General features: G+C 35.3%; 1 protein-coding gene across 1 annotated transcript; it reads right to left on the bottom strand.

Annotated features, from left to right (window-relative positions):
- Positions 1 to 12,359: 12,359 nt before the first annotated feature.
- On the bottom strand, positions 12,360 to 15,671 carry LOC104247314 (transcription factor SPEECHLESS). Its single transcript, XM_009803283.2, has 3 exons — positions 15,086 to 15,671; positions 13,692 to 14,246; positions 12,360 to 12,667 (listed from the first exon to the last, which is right to left on the bottom strand). Exons 1-3 carry the CDS (start codon positions 15,527 to 15,529, stop codon positions 12,602 to 12,604), a joined length of 1,065 nt encoding a protein of 354 aa, XP_009801585.1. The 5' UTR covers positions 15,530 to 15,671; the 3' UTR covers positions 12,360 to 12,601.
- Between the last annotated feature and the right edge of the window lie 679 nt (positions 15,672 to 16,350).

The raw sequence follows: 16,350 nt of genomic DNA, 5'->3' as shown, positions 1-16,350 counted from the left end.
CGTTTGATCCATGTTGATGAAAACTCTAGCGTATGTGGTCGTAGATAGAATTCATACTTTAAAACGGTCTGATGCCTGCTACGATTCATTGTTAGTCTTCTCTATTGAGAATAGATGGATTGTTATATGGGTCATTCTATCTTTGGCTATGTGAGTAGTGTGGCCACTGTAGAGTCTAAAATCCTTTTTCAAAATCTTTTTGTTAAAACTCAAAAGTTTTAAAATTGTTTTCTTGTCCTCAATTAACGTTGGCGTCCAAGTGGGAAAATATGAGAATTTGGACTTACGTTAATTGGTTATAGCCTGAAAGGATAGTGACGTGGTCCAAGTGGTGGATAGATAAAAGACCTAATATCAAATATTGTGTGTGTGGATAAGTGAGGCTCAATAACTATTGGTTTGTGATGGGTAGACACTCTTTATAAATAGAGGTCAACCCCCCTTTTCCTAGCTATTAGAAAACCCTAACATATTCTGCCTCTTGAATACGTGGTAACGGTAGACGTCTTATCAGTCAAGTTCTCCGGTCTGTGAGAGCGCGTAGCTAGTGGATCGTGGAAGTTGGTCTCATGCTTAATCGACGTTTGTTGTCGCTGCTGAATCCATGAAGTTTAACAGTACGTTTCCTTAGATTCTAACTCAAGATTATGATCTTATATCTGTATGATTATGTCTTAATCTCTGCTATGACTGCGAATTAATAATCTAACAATTTCCGCCCATTGACTAGGTTTTTTAACTATGTATAAGAAGGAACATATGTATATGATATGTTGAGTCTTTGTTTAAGATGAAATAGTCTTAAAATTAGAGTGAATGAGAAATGGGATTTGGATTCGGATTTGGTCAAATGATCGATCGATTGATTAATTTTTTGGACCAAATTTGTTTGTTAATAGTGAATATTAATGTGATATAATCTGTGTTTGTAACGGATGTTTTCCAATCCGTGTATTGTGTTGCAACACTAAACAACAATTGCAGCCTAGTGCACCTCCCACAATGGTGCAAGTGCTCCTCCCACCAAGCAAGTGTATATACCACCATGTAAGTGCTTTCTCCATGATCTAGCGCTTGTTGCACCATGGAAGGGGCGTATTTCTCTCAAATAACTGCTATAAATAGAGCATAAGTTGGAGAGAAAGAAGAACACATCGGAAAAACACTTGAAACACTCTGTATACATTTAATATACACTCTGTATACACTGTATATACACTCTGCATATACTGGATATACACTGCATATACTGGATATACACTGCATATACACTACGTATACACTAGAAAAACGAATTGCAATCTGATATTCTCTTAAGTAAGAATTTAACATTGGCTATACTTTGCATTCCTTCCTCTCAGAATTTACATTCGACTTCTGAGTTGTCCTCCTTATTCTGCATTGTTTTTAACTACAAACAAAGCATCCATAAGTGTGATTTGCTGCCGAACTTTGTGTTCGCTGAAACACTGGGGTTTGAAGTACCGCTACACCAGTGTGTAATTCGTTCTATCCTGGGAGGAAATAATCTATAACCTTGGGTACTAGGAGGAGATTAAATTCCTTAAGGAAACACTTTGAATTCAGTGGGCTCGAATTAATTTCTGTTTTTTATTTATATTTATGTTATAAGCTAACGTTCTAATTTCCAGAATCATTATTTACAAGTACAGAGGAGCAACAAACTTAAGGAATTTAAGAATTTAAGAATTTAAGAATTTAATAATTTAATTTCTGTAGTTGTGTTACTTTTATTATTCTGGAAACTATAACCTTTGTGGTTTTTTGTGTACTCCCGTTTGGAGAGTAAAGCCTTCGTGGCGGTTTGTTGGAGATTAAAATCTACGTGATTTTTACTCCAGTTTAAAGTCTTCGTGGCATTTTGTTGGAGATTAAAATCTACGTGATTTTTCACTCCAGTTTTAAACGTTTATTAAACGTTTGATTGTGTCATTTTTACAGTAAAAATGGCGAATGGCAGAAATCAAGTTGTTCCGATGATGACTGCCAACGCATCGACAAGTCGAACTCCGGCGTTGGCACCGACAGAGAAACCCGGAAAATTTTCCGGGATGGATTTCAAGCGCTGGCAGCAAAAGATGTTCTTCTACTTGACTACGTTATGTCTACAGAAGTTCATCAAGGAAGATGTTCCTGATCTTCCAGATGAAACTCCAGAGAATGATAGCTTTCTCGTGATTGAGGCGTGGAAGCATTCTGACTTCTTGTGCAGGAATTATATTCTTAGCGGACTGGAGGATAATCTGTATAATGTATACAGTGGCGTGGAGACGTCAAAAGAATTGTGGAATGCACTTGAAAAGAAGTACAAAACTGAAGATGCCGGGATGAAGAAATTCGTCGCCGCAAAATTTTTGGACTACAAAATGGTAGATAGCAAGTCTGTTATTACCCAAGTCCAGGAATTGCAAGTGATTATTCATGATCTACTTGCTGAAGGTATGTTTCAAATAAATACTGATATTGAAAGTAAATTTTTTAGTAATTTTACTAACGGAATTTTCATTGAAGGTCTTGTCATCAATGAAGCATTCCAAGTAGCAGCAATAATTGAGAAGTTGCCTCCATTGTGGAAGGACTTCAAAAATTATTTGAAACACAAACGAAAGGAGATGTCCCTTGAAGATCTCATTGTTCGATTGAGAATCGAAGAGGACAATAAAGCTGCTGAGAGAAGAGGCCGTGGAAATTCAACAATAATGGGAGCAAATATTGTTGAAGATAACAAAAAGAGAAAGAAGGCTTCTGGTCCGAAATACAACCCAAGCAAGAAGCGGTTCAGTGGAAACTGCTACAACTGTGGGAAAACCGGACACAAATCTACGGAGTGTCGTGCTCGGAAGAAAGACAAGCAAAGGGGTCAAGCAAACATGGTAGAAAAGCATGATGATGTTGATGACTTGTGCGCCATGCTTTCTGAATGCAACCTGGTAGGAAACCCAAAGGAGTGGTGGATTGATTCTGGAGCCACTCGCCATGTTTGTGCTGTGAGGGAAGCATTTTCTACATATGCTTCTGCTGGACCCGAAGAGACGCTCTCTATGGGAAATGCTGCTACAGCAAAAATTGAAGGATACGGTAAGATATTTCTCAAGATGACTTCTGGCAAGGTCATGACTTTGAACAACGTCCTTCATGTTCCCGAGATTAGGAAGAACTTAGTCTCTACTGGACTTCTTGTAAAGCACGGTTTCAAGTGCGTTTTTGTATCTGACAAGGTAGTGATTAGTAAGAATGAAATGTTTGTAGGAAAAGGTTACCTTACTGAGGGCCTTTTCAAGCTGAATGTAATAGTTGTTGAAACTAATAATAAAACTTCAGCTTCTTCTTACTTACTTGAGTCAAATGATTTATGGCATGTACGTTTAGGTCATGTCAATTATAAAACCTTGCGAAAAATGATAAACTTGGAAGTATTGCCTAAGTTTGAATGCGAAAAATCAAAATGTCAAATATGTGTGGAATCTAAGTATGTTAAACATCCTTATAAGTCGGTTGAAAGGAATTCAAATCCTTTAGACTTAATTCACACAGATATTTGTGACATGAAGTCAATACCATCTCGCGGTGGAAAGAAGTATTTCATAACTTTTATTGACGATAGTACTCGATATTGCTATGTTTACTTACTTAATAGTAAAGATGAAGCAATAGACGCATTCAAGCAATACAAAAATGAAGTTGAAATGCAACTTAACAAGAAAATCAAAATGATAAGAAGTGATAGGGGTGGTGAATATGAATCTTCTTTTGAACAAATATGTTTAGAATATGGAATTATTCATCAAACAACAGCCACTTACACGCCTCAATCCAATGGGATTGCAGAAAGAAAGAATCGTTCATTAAAGGAGATGATGAACGCATTGTTGATAAGTTCTGGTTTGCCACAGAACTTGTGGGGGGAAACCGTTCTTACGGCCAGCCGAATACTAAATCGAGTACCCCATAGTAAAACACAATCCATTCCATATGAAAAATGGAAAGGAAGGAAGCCCAACTTGAATTATTTTAAAGTGTGGGGGTGTTTGGCAAAGGTGCAAGTTCCTAAACCCAAAAGGGTAAAAATAGGACCGAAAACAGTTGATTGTGTTTTCATAGGATATGCAACTAATAGTAAAGCATATCGATTTCTGGTTCATAAATCAGAAAATCCCGACATTCATAATAATACGGTTATAGAATCAGATAATGCTGAGTTCTTTGAAAATATATATCCGTATAAAAAGGAATGCGAGTCGATTGGTGAAGGATCTAAATGACATCGGGAAGAAACAAAAGAAAGTACATTTAATCAGGGGGATCCAAGACGTAGTAAACGTCAAAGAACGTTTACTTCGTTTGGACCAGATTTTGTGACTTTCTTATTGGAAAATGAGCCTCGAACATTTAAAGAAGCTATGTCTTCTTCGGAATCATTGTTCTGGAAAGAGGCAGTCAATAGTGAAATAGAATCCATATTGAACAACCATACATGGGAATTGGTTGATCTTCCTCCTGGAAATAAACCTTTGGGTTCTAAATGGATTTTTAAGAGAAAAATGAAAGATGATGGCACTATTGATAAATTCAAGGCAAGACTTGTTGTCAAAGGGTATAGACAACGAGAAGGTCTTGACTACTTTGATACATACTCCCCAGTTACAAGGATTACGTCCATACGGATGTTAGTAGCATTAGCTGCAGTGTATGGTCTTGAAATTCATCAAATGGATGTTAAAACGGCCTTCTTAAATGGAGAGTTGGAGGAAGAAATTTACATGGAACAACCTGAAGGGTTTGTGGTTCCAGGTAAAGAAAATAAGGTATGTAGACTTGTTAAGTCCCTTTACGGACTAAAACAAGCACCCAAACAATGGCATGCGAAATTTGACCAAACAATGTTGTCAAATGGTTTTAAGATAAATGAATGTGATAAATGTGTGTACATTAAAAATGTTCCAAATCACATAGTCATTGTTTGCCTATATGTGGATGATATGCTGATAATGAGTAATAACATTGCCAACATAAATGCTACTAAGCGTATGCTAACTAGCAAGTTTGATATGAAGGACTTGGGAATTGCGGATTTAATTCTGGGGATTAAGATCCAAAAGACTCCTCAAGGTCTGGCATTGTCACAATCTCATTATATTAAGACAGTACTTGAAAAATTCAAGCACTTGGGCTTTAAAGTTGCAAAGACTCCAATTGACGTGAATCTTGCACTAGCAAAGAACAAAGGCCAAAGCATATCACAATTGGATTATGCTCGTGTGTTGGGATGCTTAATGTACATCATGAATTGTACACGACCAGATATAGCTTGTGCTATAAGTAAACTAAGTCGATACACGAGCAATCCAGGCCAATCTCACTGGATGGCAATGAAACGAGTTTTGGGATACTTAGAACATACCCAAAACTTTGATTTGCACTACAGTAAATATCCTGCGGTGATTGAAGGATATTGTGATGCAAATTGGATCACCGGTTCAACTGATTCGAAGTCCACAAGTGGATATGTATTCACTATTGGTGGAGGAGCGGTATCTTGGAAGTCGTCCAAACAAACATGTATTGCCCGCTCTACAATGGAGGCTGAGTTCATAGCCTTAGATAAAGCCGGTGAAGAAGCTGAATGGCTCCGGAATTTCTTGGAAGATATTCCATTTTGGCCCAAACCGTTGGCACCAATATGCATACACTGTGATAGCCAAGCGGCAATTGGAAGGGCTGGGAGCGTTATGTATAACGGTAAATCTCGTCATATACGACGAAGACATAAAACCGTTAGGCAACTTCTCTCTAGAGGAATTATCACGATTGACTATGTAAAGTCAAGTGATAATGTGTCAGATCCACTTACAAAAGGCCTAACTAGAGAGGTAGTTGAGAAATCATCGAGGGGAATGGGACTATGGCCGAGAACAAGTCATTGTGGCGGTAACTCTACCTAGAAGACTGGAGATCCCAAGATCTAGGTTCAAGGAGATCAAACAAAGTCATTAATGACGGTTCAACATTGTCAACAAAATTTGTTTTAGTCCATTCTCGTGATGAGACAATGTTCAGTACCAAGGATAAAACATTAAGGCTTTTTAATGATTTCTAAATTTGATACAGGGTATATCAAATAGTGTATCTACGGGATGACACGTTTAGGAATCACCTATGTAAGTGTGAAGTGTTAGCCGCTTCAAGGAGAATTTTGCAAGGCCAATTCTCCACGCACTTATGAAACCAGGCAGTGTTCATGGCTGAAACGAACACAACAATGAGAACCAAAGACGGTTAAGGGTTGATTGTGTGACTTATGGTTGTCTAGGTATACACTAAAGTTCGACGGTTCAAAGATATCAAATCTACCGATTGATCAAGTATATCCGACATAAGTTCACTACGGAAAGTTCAAAGGGAAACCTACTCATCCAGATGCAATTAATCCTTGTTTGCAAATCACACAAGTTTTTTCATGCATACTTCCGTGATATAGCCATTCCCCATTCATGTGGGGGATTGTTGAGTTTTTGTTTAAGATGAAATAGTCTTAAAATTAGAGTGAATGAGAAATGGGATTTGGATTCGGATTTGGTCAAATGATCGATCGATTGATTAATTTTTTGGACCAAATTTATTTGTTAATAGTGAATATTAACGTGATATAATCCGTATTTGTAACGAATGTTTTCCAATCCGTGTATTGTGTTGCAACACTAAACAACAATTGCAGCCTAGTGCACCTCCCACAATGGTGCAAGTGCTCCTCCCACCAAGCAAGTGTATATACCACCATGTAAGTGCTTTCTCCATGATCTAGTGCTTGTTGCACCATGGAACGGGCGGATTTATCTCAAATAACTGCTATAAATAGAGCATAAGTTGGAGAGAAAGTAGAACACATCGGAAAAAACACTTGAAACACTCTGTATACACTTAATATACACTTTGTATACATTGGATATACACTCTGCATATACTGGATATACACTGCGTATACACTGGAAAAACGAATTGCAATCTGATATTCTCTTAAGTAAGAATTCAACATTGGCTATACATTGCATTCCTTCCTCTCAGAATTTCCATTCGACTTCTGAGTTGTCCTCCTTATTCTGCATTGTTTTTAACTACAAACAAAGCATCCATAAGTGTGATTTACTGTCGAACTTTGTGTTCGCTGAAACACTGGGGTTTGAAGTACCGCTATACCAGTGTGTAATTCGTTCTATCCTGAGAGGAAATAATCTATAACCTTGGGTACTAGGAGGAGATTAAATTCCTTAAGAAAACACTGTGAATTCAGTGGGCTCGAATTAATTTCTGTTTTTTATTTATATTTACGTTTATAAGCTAACGTTCTAATTTTCAGAATCATTATTTACAAGTACAGAGGAGCAACATGGTATATAAACATATAGGTATATATAGTACCCATATAACAGTTTTCACCTCACCTTCCAGATTTTCCTAAAACATTTCCCAAGGTAGATTAGTATGATATGTATATGAGACTCTCATGCTTACTGTCCCTTGGCTAGTTGGCCTAACAAGCCACCGGTTAAATCTAAGTATAGCGGTGACCAACCCGTAAATTTGGACGGGTTGCTCCGTCCAGTTTTACGTGGAAAGAGGCCGTTGATTGGAATAAAAAAATTAGGGAGAATTAGATTCAAATAAATTTTCTGGATCCTCTCTCTTTCGAACTACGAATATGGAATTCATAAAAATAGCTCTTTGATATTTTGATCCTCCCCAAATTCAACTACCCTGTCCCTTAATTTGATACCCATCAAGTAGTACTAATATGTGCCAGAGGAAGAGATCACCATAATTCATGCAAAAGCGTCGTCACGTAACATCATATTGGCTTCCATATCCCTGCAAAAGCATAGAGCGTTAATGGCATTTCCTTCTTTTTGTTGATGTAATTGAATAATACTAAGATTCTGATAGAAAGAAAGGGAAATCATTAATTTGCTAATAGCGCATAGCAGCACAGAGCCGTCACTTCCAGTGTGGTCCATCACAGCTTATTTTGATGAAATTTTCTCACCATTAATTTCGGGACCATTTATAACACTTTTGAATAAAACTTTTCTATGTCTCTTAAATAATACACAAACTTGGAATTTATTCAAATGCGTAAAAGTTGCATACCATTTCCACATGTATATATAGGACCACATGCATTTTTTTTTTTTTTTGTGGAATGAAATTTTTTTATTCATCACCAAAACAAATACATTGAAGTAAAGCAAAAGACATCTCTACCACCTGACTATATATAATTCTATACTTACTCGTCTAGGCATAAATAAGTCTATTTGCATCCTATATTGTACATGTATTATTTCTAACCTCTATTTAGCTATATACTTATTCTATCCATCTTCTATCCTTGTCCCGCTTCTTTTTGTTGATTATCTCCATCACACGAATTTTGCATTCCTTTTTTATTCGGGCACATATCTTGCGAGGCCTAGGCACATCACATTTCCATAAAGTTTCATTTCTCCCCCTCCATATGTGATAACTCAATGCAGCCAATATAGCATAGGAGAACTCCCTTCTTCATTTGCTCCCCATATTCCTACCAATTTTTTTCCATAGATATTGCCCTTCATAGTTTGTTATGCTTATTTTCAGCTATTGCAGAACTTCATTGATACACAACTTAGAGAAGTGACACTCATAGAACAAGTGCTATATTGATTATGGAGCATTTCCACACAATACACATAGGCCATCTGAACTGATCCCTCTGTTGGTTAGCCTATCCTTAGTTAGCAGCTTCCCTTGCATTATTAGCCTGCAAATGAAGTTATACTTTGGAACATTTTGCACATTCCAAACCAATCTTCCCCATTGGAAAGTATCCAGAGTCCCTCTCAGCCAAGAGTACCCTTTCATGATTGTATATCCTCCTATTTGTCTTTGCCATCTGCCCTGGTTGTAACCTTCTGCAAGTTTGTCTCTTACATGACATATTTTTTTCCAATAGCAACTACTATCCTGGGGTACACTATATAGCCACCAATCAGTATTCTTTAAGTATATATGATTGATCCATTTAACCCACAGAGAATTAGCCTTTGTTGCTATATCTCAAACATACTTCCCTATTGCAGCTTCATTTCAAATTATACAATCTTTTATTCCTATCCCTCCCTCTTGCCTTGGCCTACAAACAAGATCCCAGGCCACTAATGGTCTTCTATTTGTCTCCACCTTGCCATCCCATAGATAGTTCCGACATATTGAAGTGATCCTTTTGAGCACTGCTTTGTAAAGTAGAAAGATTGATGCCCAGTACGTGTGGAGATGCATTAGCATTGTGTTGATCATTTGCACCCTCCCAACATAGGACAGATGTTTTGAGCTCCAGCTCTTTATTCTTGTTATTATATTATCCACTAATACTTGGCAGTCCATTTTTGATATCTTCTTCGATGATATTGGAACTCCTAAATATTTGAAAGGGAGGTTGCCTCTACTATAACCAGTTATTTCATACAGATTCTCTATCTCCTTAGCCTCCATGTTAACAGTATATATGTTCGATTTCCCTGCATTAGTTGTAAGCCCTGAAGAGTTGGAGAATGTTTGGTCCCCTTAACATCAGCATAATAGATTGGTATTCATCTTTGCAGAACAGGAGCACATCATCTGCAAAGCAAAAAAAAAAAAAAAAGAATGTCCTACAATAACTTTTATATTAACCATGTTGTGTTGAGCTCTTCAATCCATCTAATAAAAAAGATGCGAGCTATATGTTTCGTGACAAATTCAGAACTCCTATTCATGTTATATATATATATATATATATATATATATATATATATATATATATATATATATATATATAACGAATTTCCTAGTAAAAATACCGTATCTAAGCAAGAGTAATTGGGTTCGGCTTAATCCGCACCTAATTATAAGCTAGCTCTGCCTCTCTACATCGAGTATCCACTACAAAAAACAAAAAATCATATACGGCTAATAATTCAGCACAACCCTAAACTTTAACTTGTAAAACTGTTAAAATATGATGAAGGGAGTAACATTAGTTATTATATCATTAATTACTGAAGATTCAAGTACATTACGATTGAACTGACTTATAGAAACTCTTATATATCTTTATTACATTTTGGAAGTAGTCAATTAATTGAATGGTAAGCCTCAACTCTAGTCTTGTAGCTAGTTTCTGGCCTTATAACAGGGTATAGATTGAACAACGATACAGAACCTATTTAGAAGCATAGGTTCAGGTCTTCATTACAAACTCCAAAAGAGAGTTGTTAGGGTAGGCTAGGATAGGATACGAAGATGAAGATAATCATGTCGTGATCATTGGGACATACTGATAAAGATCTCATAGCTCATTCAATGATCTAGAGTGAAGTCGATATTGCATTAGACTTATTACTCTCTCACTTGGTTAAGTAATATTTAGATGGGTATATTAGTAGATCCATGGTGCCAACTTAATAATATATATACCTACGTGATTTTTCATGGGTATGCAAAATTTAACTTGGCGTAGAGAGGAGTTCATTAATATGATTTGAAGTGTGTGATAATTTCATCAATATGTTTAAGCGGCTAGAGTATATCTTTCTTTATTTAATTATGCCTTCAATACACCTCCTCACGTGCTGTGTCTTGATTCATTTTGACGAGCCAAGCAAGTGAGTTTTTTTTTTTTTGGTAATGAGTGGTGGTGAAACTCAAAATTCAGGACCTCCGCTTGCTCTAATACCATGTTAAAGTGTATTGCCTTCTCATATAAAAACTTACGCTATTTGATAAATCACATTTTTATTTATTTAAGTATATCTTCAACATATATATATATATAATTCGTGCATGACCCCTAAATTCATTGTGGGAATGGAAAAGGCTGGAGAACGTAAATAATTTCCTCCTGTTGTCAAACGGTATGTTTCCAAACATATGTATTAAGGTGCAAACATTGGTTTTTGCTTCATCATCAAATTAGCAAACTCATCGATGAAATGCATGCAGCCCAGAGGCTTTTTGTATGTGGCTGATACGAGGCATACGGATTAAATACTAAATGTAAATTATAAATTCTACATGAATGTGTGAAGATTATCATTGTATTCAATACTACTCATCTTTTTGCATTTATGTGCTAATTTAGTTTAAATATCATATTAGTAAAATGATAATGAATGCATTTGCACCCACTGCTCAAATGTACTGTAGCTTCTCACACAACGTAGGTATCAATTTGGCAATAGCTAGAGAAGGTGGGTTCTCTATGTTAATCTTCACTTCTATATTTGGAATGTATAAATATCTCTATAACTATTACCCCATAATATATTAATTTCACAAATTCACCTATGGTAAATAAAATTAAAAAAGACAACACGATGCTAGAGGTGGAGCCAGAATACCAACTTATGGGTTCTCAATCTTAGAACGAAGACTTTAAATGCTAATAATTGGATTCTAAAATTGATATATATATTTAATGAATTTCTTAGTACAAATACATTGTTTGACCAAAACTATGTCGTTCTGCTGAACTCGTATCTGGACGTATACCTACGCCTCAGCCTGATATTGTTCCTATGCTATATGTGAGGTCCGATCCAAAGAAAGGTCGGACCACATTAGGTAATTTTTTCTAAAAACTACTTGTAAAAGCAGCACTAATTGGGAGTTTAATATATATTAGATTAAGGCGACTTGATAAGTTTTACAGATTAGGAACTGTTAAAGCATGACAATGCAGCCAACTGCTATATATACAATACTTATAGCCTGTATGGCCAAGCTGCAAAAATCAGCTTATTTTGAGATGCTTTTCTTAAAAGTACTTCTCGTGAGAAGCAGTTTGCGTTTGGCTAATTAGTTTGAAAAGCACTTCTGAGCAGCAATTATTGTTTGGTCAAGCTTTAAAAAACTGCTTATAAGTGTATTTTTCTCAAAAGTGCTTTTGGAGAGAAACTACTTTTTTCTGCTTCTCCAAAACTGTTTCTGCTTCTCCTCAAAAGCATTTTTTTTTCCTTCCAAAAGCTTGGCCAAACACCTTAATTTTTGGTCAAAAATACTTTTGGCAAAAAACAAAAATACTTTTGGCCAAAAAGAAGTTTGGCCAAACAGGCTATTATAGAGCTCTATTAAGAGTATATGATCACATGCAAACTCTTTGACAATGATATATAATTAATTCCTTGATGCTTGAGCTATTATTTTTTTCATAGAAATCTATAAGTCATTAATTGGCAGCAAAAAACAGATAAAATTAAGTGAAAGAACACATTATAAATGAAAATACAAAGACTGAACATAACGAAATCATGAGTACATAAGGGTCATATCACTAGCTAGTAAATAAAAGTCATGACAATCTATACGTAACATCTGTTAAAACAGAATGGTGGTAAATTCAACCTACCCACATTCTCTTTTATTGTTACATTACAGCTCCCTAGTCAGATCGCGATCTAGAGGAATGAGACACTTCTTTTCGTTAAAAAGAAAAAAGAAAAAAAAAAGGTGGTCTGGGCATGTACTAAATTACTATTACTACTACTACAGTAATTATTGAGTACTGTGCTTAGCAGAATGTCTGCTGAATCTGATGAGCCAGTTCCTCAGCACTTAGTTGGCATTCAATTCCGATCTGTCAAAGCACAACAAATTACCAATCATTAGCTTTGAAATCTTCACTAATTTAATAAAACCACACCCATTCTCTAATAAATACTACTTCTCCTTTTCAAAAGATCGTCATAGTTTGACTTGACACAAATTTTAATAAAGAATAAAAGATTTTTAAGATATGTGATTTTAAAGTTGTCATGGTGTTTGTATGATTATAAATACTTCATATTAATGAAATATTGAAAAATATCACTGTTAGTAATACAGGAAGAATGCTTTAATACCGATAGTAATTAAATTTACTGAAATAATACCGGAGTTAAAAAAAGTTACTACTACTTAAAATCTTTTGGAAGAAGTGTGGTTGTCAAGGGTGCCATATATAGAAAAGTTAACCAGAAAGTACAAATGATTGCCCACAAGTCTGTTTCACCATCGGAATCAAATGATTACTAGGAACTTTTGAAGGTATAACATTTTGTGCTAGTAAAAAATTTCCTCAATTGTCCTGACTTGTCAACTCTATCTCCATATCAAACTATGATATGTAATATATAGTCATATCTGGAATAAGCTTAGGTCAATTATAACAAAAAAGATGTATATTCAACTTCTTGTACACCTCTAGGTAAAAGTGCATTAAATGGAAGAGATTGAAATAGAAAAAATAATAAAATAAAGTGGTTTAAGGTTCTTATCATGAAAATACATTTCAGGACTTGAGCTAGCAATAAATTATAGTAGTAGAACTTACTTCAAATTTGTGAAAGATTTATACTTGGTCATAAAAGAAGGTAATAATAGTGCTAGCTGCGAAACTTTCTAGGGTGAATTCAGCTTCAAGATAGTAATTTGAGAGTTATTGAGCTAGCCTTATGTAGGTATGAATTTAAGTATACATTGACTATATATAAAAATATCAGTACAATTTAATTGAAGATAGTAACATATTTTTATTCTTTGCTTTAAACTTGTCTATTGTTATAGATCAATTTAATCTGGTCGTATAAGTAACGTACATAACTTTAAACTTATCAATTTACCTTAATAGTGAAAGAGTTGAGCATGGTTCCATCAATAGTACTGATACTAACATGTAGTATTTCCAGTGCGAGTTCTTCTAAAGCAGCAATTATCTTCACAGCTTGGCCAGGAATACGCGGCGAAACCGTCTTCAGTATAACATTAGCGCCTGAGAATTTCACCTCTACATCAGCAATTGCTGATTTTGAATTAGCAGCAAGTTCATTGACACTGTCAATGGAGGAATTAGTTGAAGAAGAGGTAGGAGATGGTTCAAGTGGAGTAGCAGAAATTGTTGGTTGCTGTAACCTGTTGTTGTTGTTATTATTATTATTATTATAAGGGCTGGTTGGTTGTGGGGTTCTTGGGCTAATTGGTAAGTTAATTTTGGGGCTAAGTGGTGGTTTTCTTGGACTAAGTGGTGAAGGTAATACTCTTGGACTTGGAATTGCTAGTCTTGGACTTAGAACTTCACTGTAAACTTTGCGCTGTTTCTTGGCTTCTAATGATTGTAAAACTTGCTGCAACTCGTTTATGTAATCCACTACCCCACCAATTATTGATGCTTGATCACCCTGATTAAACATGTCAACCCAAAAAAAAAGGAAATAAGAAGTTTAATTTATGCTAAACTTCAAAACAAGGAAATGGTTTCAGAAGTGTAGTACGTAGAACATTTCCAAACTTTGTATAAGATTTCTAGAACACATTTAGGACATGCATTCCCCCACACCCACTAATAAATTATTTCATTTAAGGTTTCTTACATGTGTAAGTTCATCAAATTATTATACAAGACAAGTAATTAACAAAAGTGTAAGCAAAACGATTGAGAACTAATTAACTTATATATATATATATGCTCAGTGGCGAAGCCAGAAAATTTAATAAGGGTGTTTAAAATTTGAACACCTTTGCGTGTGGGTTATGCAAGGGTGTTCAAAGTCTATTTTTAGTCAATAATAAGTACTAATATTTTCCTTTATACATAGTATAATTTTTCGGCAAATGGTGGTCAGTTGACCATTCTTGAGCCAACATAGTTTCGCCCCGGTATATGCTTGAACAACAACAACAACAAACCTAGTGTAATCCCACTGGTTTTTACACTATTAATGTATTTTAACTCAGATAATCTGACTGAGTTTTCAACTTCCTAACCTTTTTTTTTATTGAACTTTTACTTGTAGTTATCTAACATGATACGATTAGTGTGAAAATTCAGTTTTAGTAATTGAAAAAAAAGATTTGGACGAGAATGTAGTGATAGGTATTATGTGAAGTTTTCGAACCACAGAGAAGAAGGAAAAAAGTATAAAAGTTAATTAAACTCAAAAGCAGATATGGTTGAAACTAACCTCTAGAAAATGAAAAGATAGCAATATATAGTTGGAACAGAGAATTAGAAGCGTACTCGTTTAGCATAAAAACAAGGCATCAAAGAGCGAAGAACAGACAAATGTTCATTCATTTGCTTTCTGCGGTTTCTTTCAACTGTTATGTGAGAAATCCTTGTTTCCATTTGGTTATTTCCCTCATCTACCCCACCAATTACTGCTGCTAATTTTTGTCTCTTATTGCTATTTGGTGTAACACCACCGTCTGCTTCAGTTTCTGAGTATTCTTGTAAAGTTGCACTCGAACCTGTTGATTTCTGAGAAACCAACTTCCTTTTCTTCTCTTCTTCTTTCGAAACTAAACCATTAATTTCATCCGAAGTTGTCGTCGTCGTTGTTGTTGTTGTGGGGTTACTCATGTTAAACTCCGACGCGCCGCCGCCTTCTAAAGCCTCTAAAATACTAAAGATGTCAAATTCAGAATCCTCAAAGAAATGATCAGACAAACTCTCACCCTCCATTTTCTAGTTATGAATGTCAAGATCAAGAAAAAGGCCGAGAGTGAATGAGACTAAAAAGGGAAATATGACGAGAAAATAAGAGAGAGTGAAACTGGTTTTGGATATGAAGGAACGAACATAAGAGAGATAAAGAGAAAAGCAATAGTAGTAGAGAGAGCCGTTAAGACCAATGGGATCGATATTTATTGCTGAATATAAAGAAGGGGCGATATTGAAAGAGAATCATTAATATATAAAAATTGTGACGTATCTAAAGAGTACGAGCAATATAATAATAGGTTAATGATGAAAAGAAAAAGTTTTAGTATCGTACGTCGGCGTGAAAAATTGAAGTCGTTACGTTGGGGTGAAATTCCAAAACACCAAGTTTACCTTCCACCTGAACTTACCTTTTTTTTTTTTTTTCCCCTTTAAGCTTATTTTAGCTTAAAAGAGGTGATTGGGAAATGCATAGAAAAATAAAATTTTAATTTTTCATCCTTGACAATGGGACATTGTCCTATATGAGGAGGAAAAGATTTTTGATGGGTATATATACTATTGTCCTTCTTCTAGCTATTAAAGAGTTAAGAATACGGTAAGTTTCGGCTTCGAGTTCGGGTTTGGATTTGGATTTGGATTTGGTCAAATGATCGATTGATTGATTAATTTTTTGGACCAACTTTCTTTATTAATATTAAGATTAACGTAATATTATTTAATCCAAATTAGCCATTTTTGTAACAGAAAATTAATTTCCATCCGTGTTATAAATTTCCGTTTTATTTTGCATAAATAGCCATTTACGTAATGACCATTTTACGTGAACAGTCATGAGACCT

This window comes from Nicotiana sylvestris, chromosome 3 (assembly GCF_000393655.2).
Source record: "Nicotiana sylvestris chromosome 3, ASM39365v2, whole genome shotgun sequence".
NCBI lineage: Eukaryota > Viridiplantae > Streptophyta > Magnoliopsida > Solanales > Solanaceae > Nicotiana > Nicotiana sylvestris.
Note: the sequence above shows the minus strand (reverse complement) of the source record. Positions and strands in the feature narration are given on the sequence as shown.

What these genes read in the sequence shown, in the direction of transcription:
- LOC104247314 (XM_009803283.2), bottom strand. Translation starts at nt 15,529, where the DNA reads ATGGAGGGTGAGAGTTTGTCTGATCATTTCTTTGAGGATTCTGAATTT. An exon ending in CTTGTTTTTATGCTAAACGA is followed by an intron (nt 14,247 to 15,085) that starts GTACGCTTCTAA and finishes ATGTTTAATCAG; the next exon opens with GGTGATCAAGCATCAATAAT. An exon ending in TCAACTCTTTCACTATTAAG is followed by an intron (nt 12,668 to 13,691) that starts GTAAATTGATAA and finishes GTGCTTTGACAG; the next exon opens with ATCGGAATTGAATGCCAACT.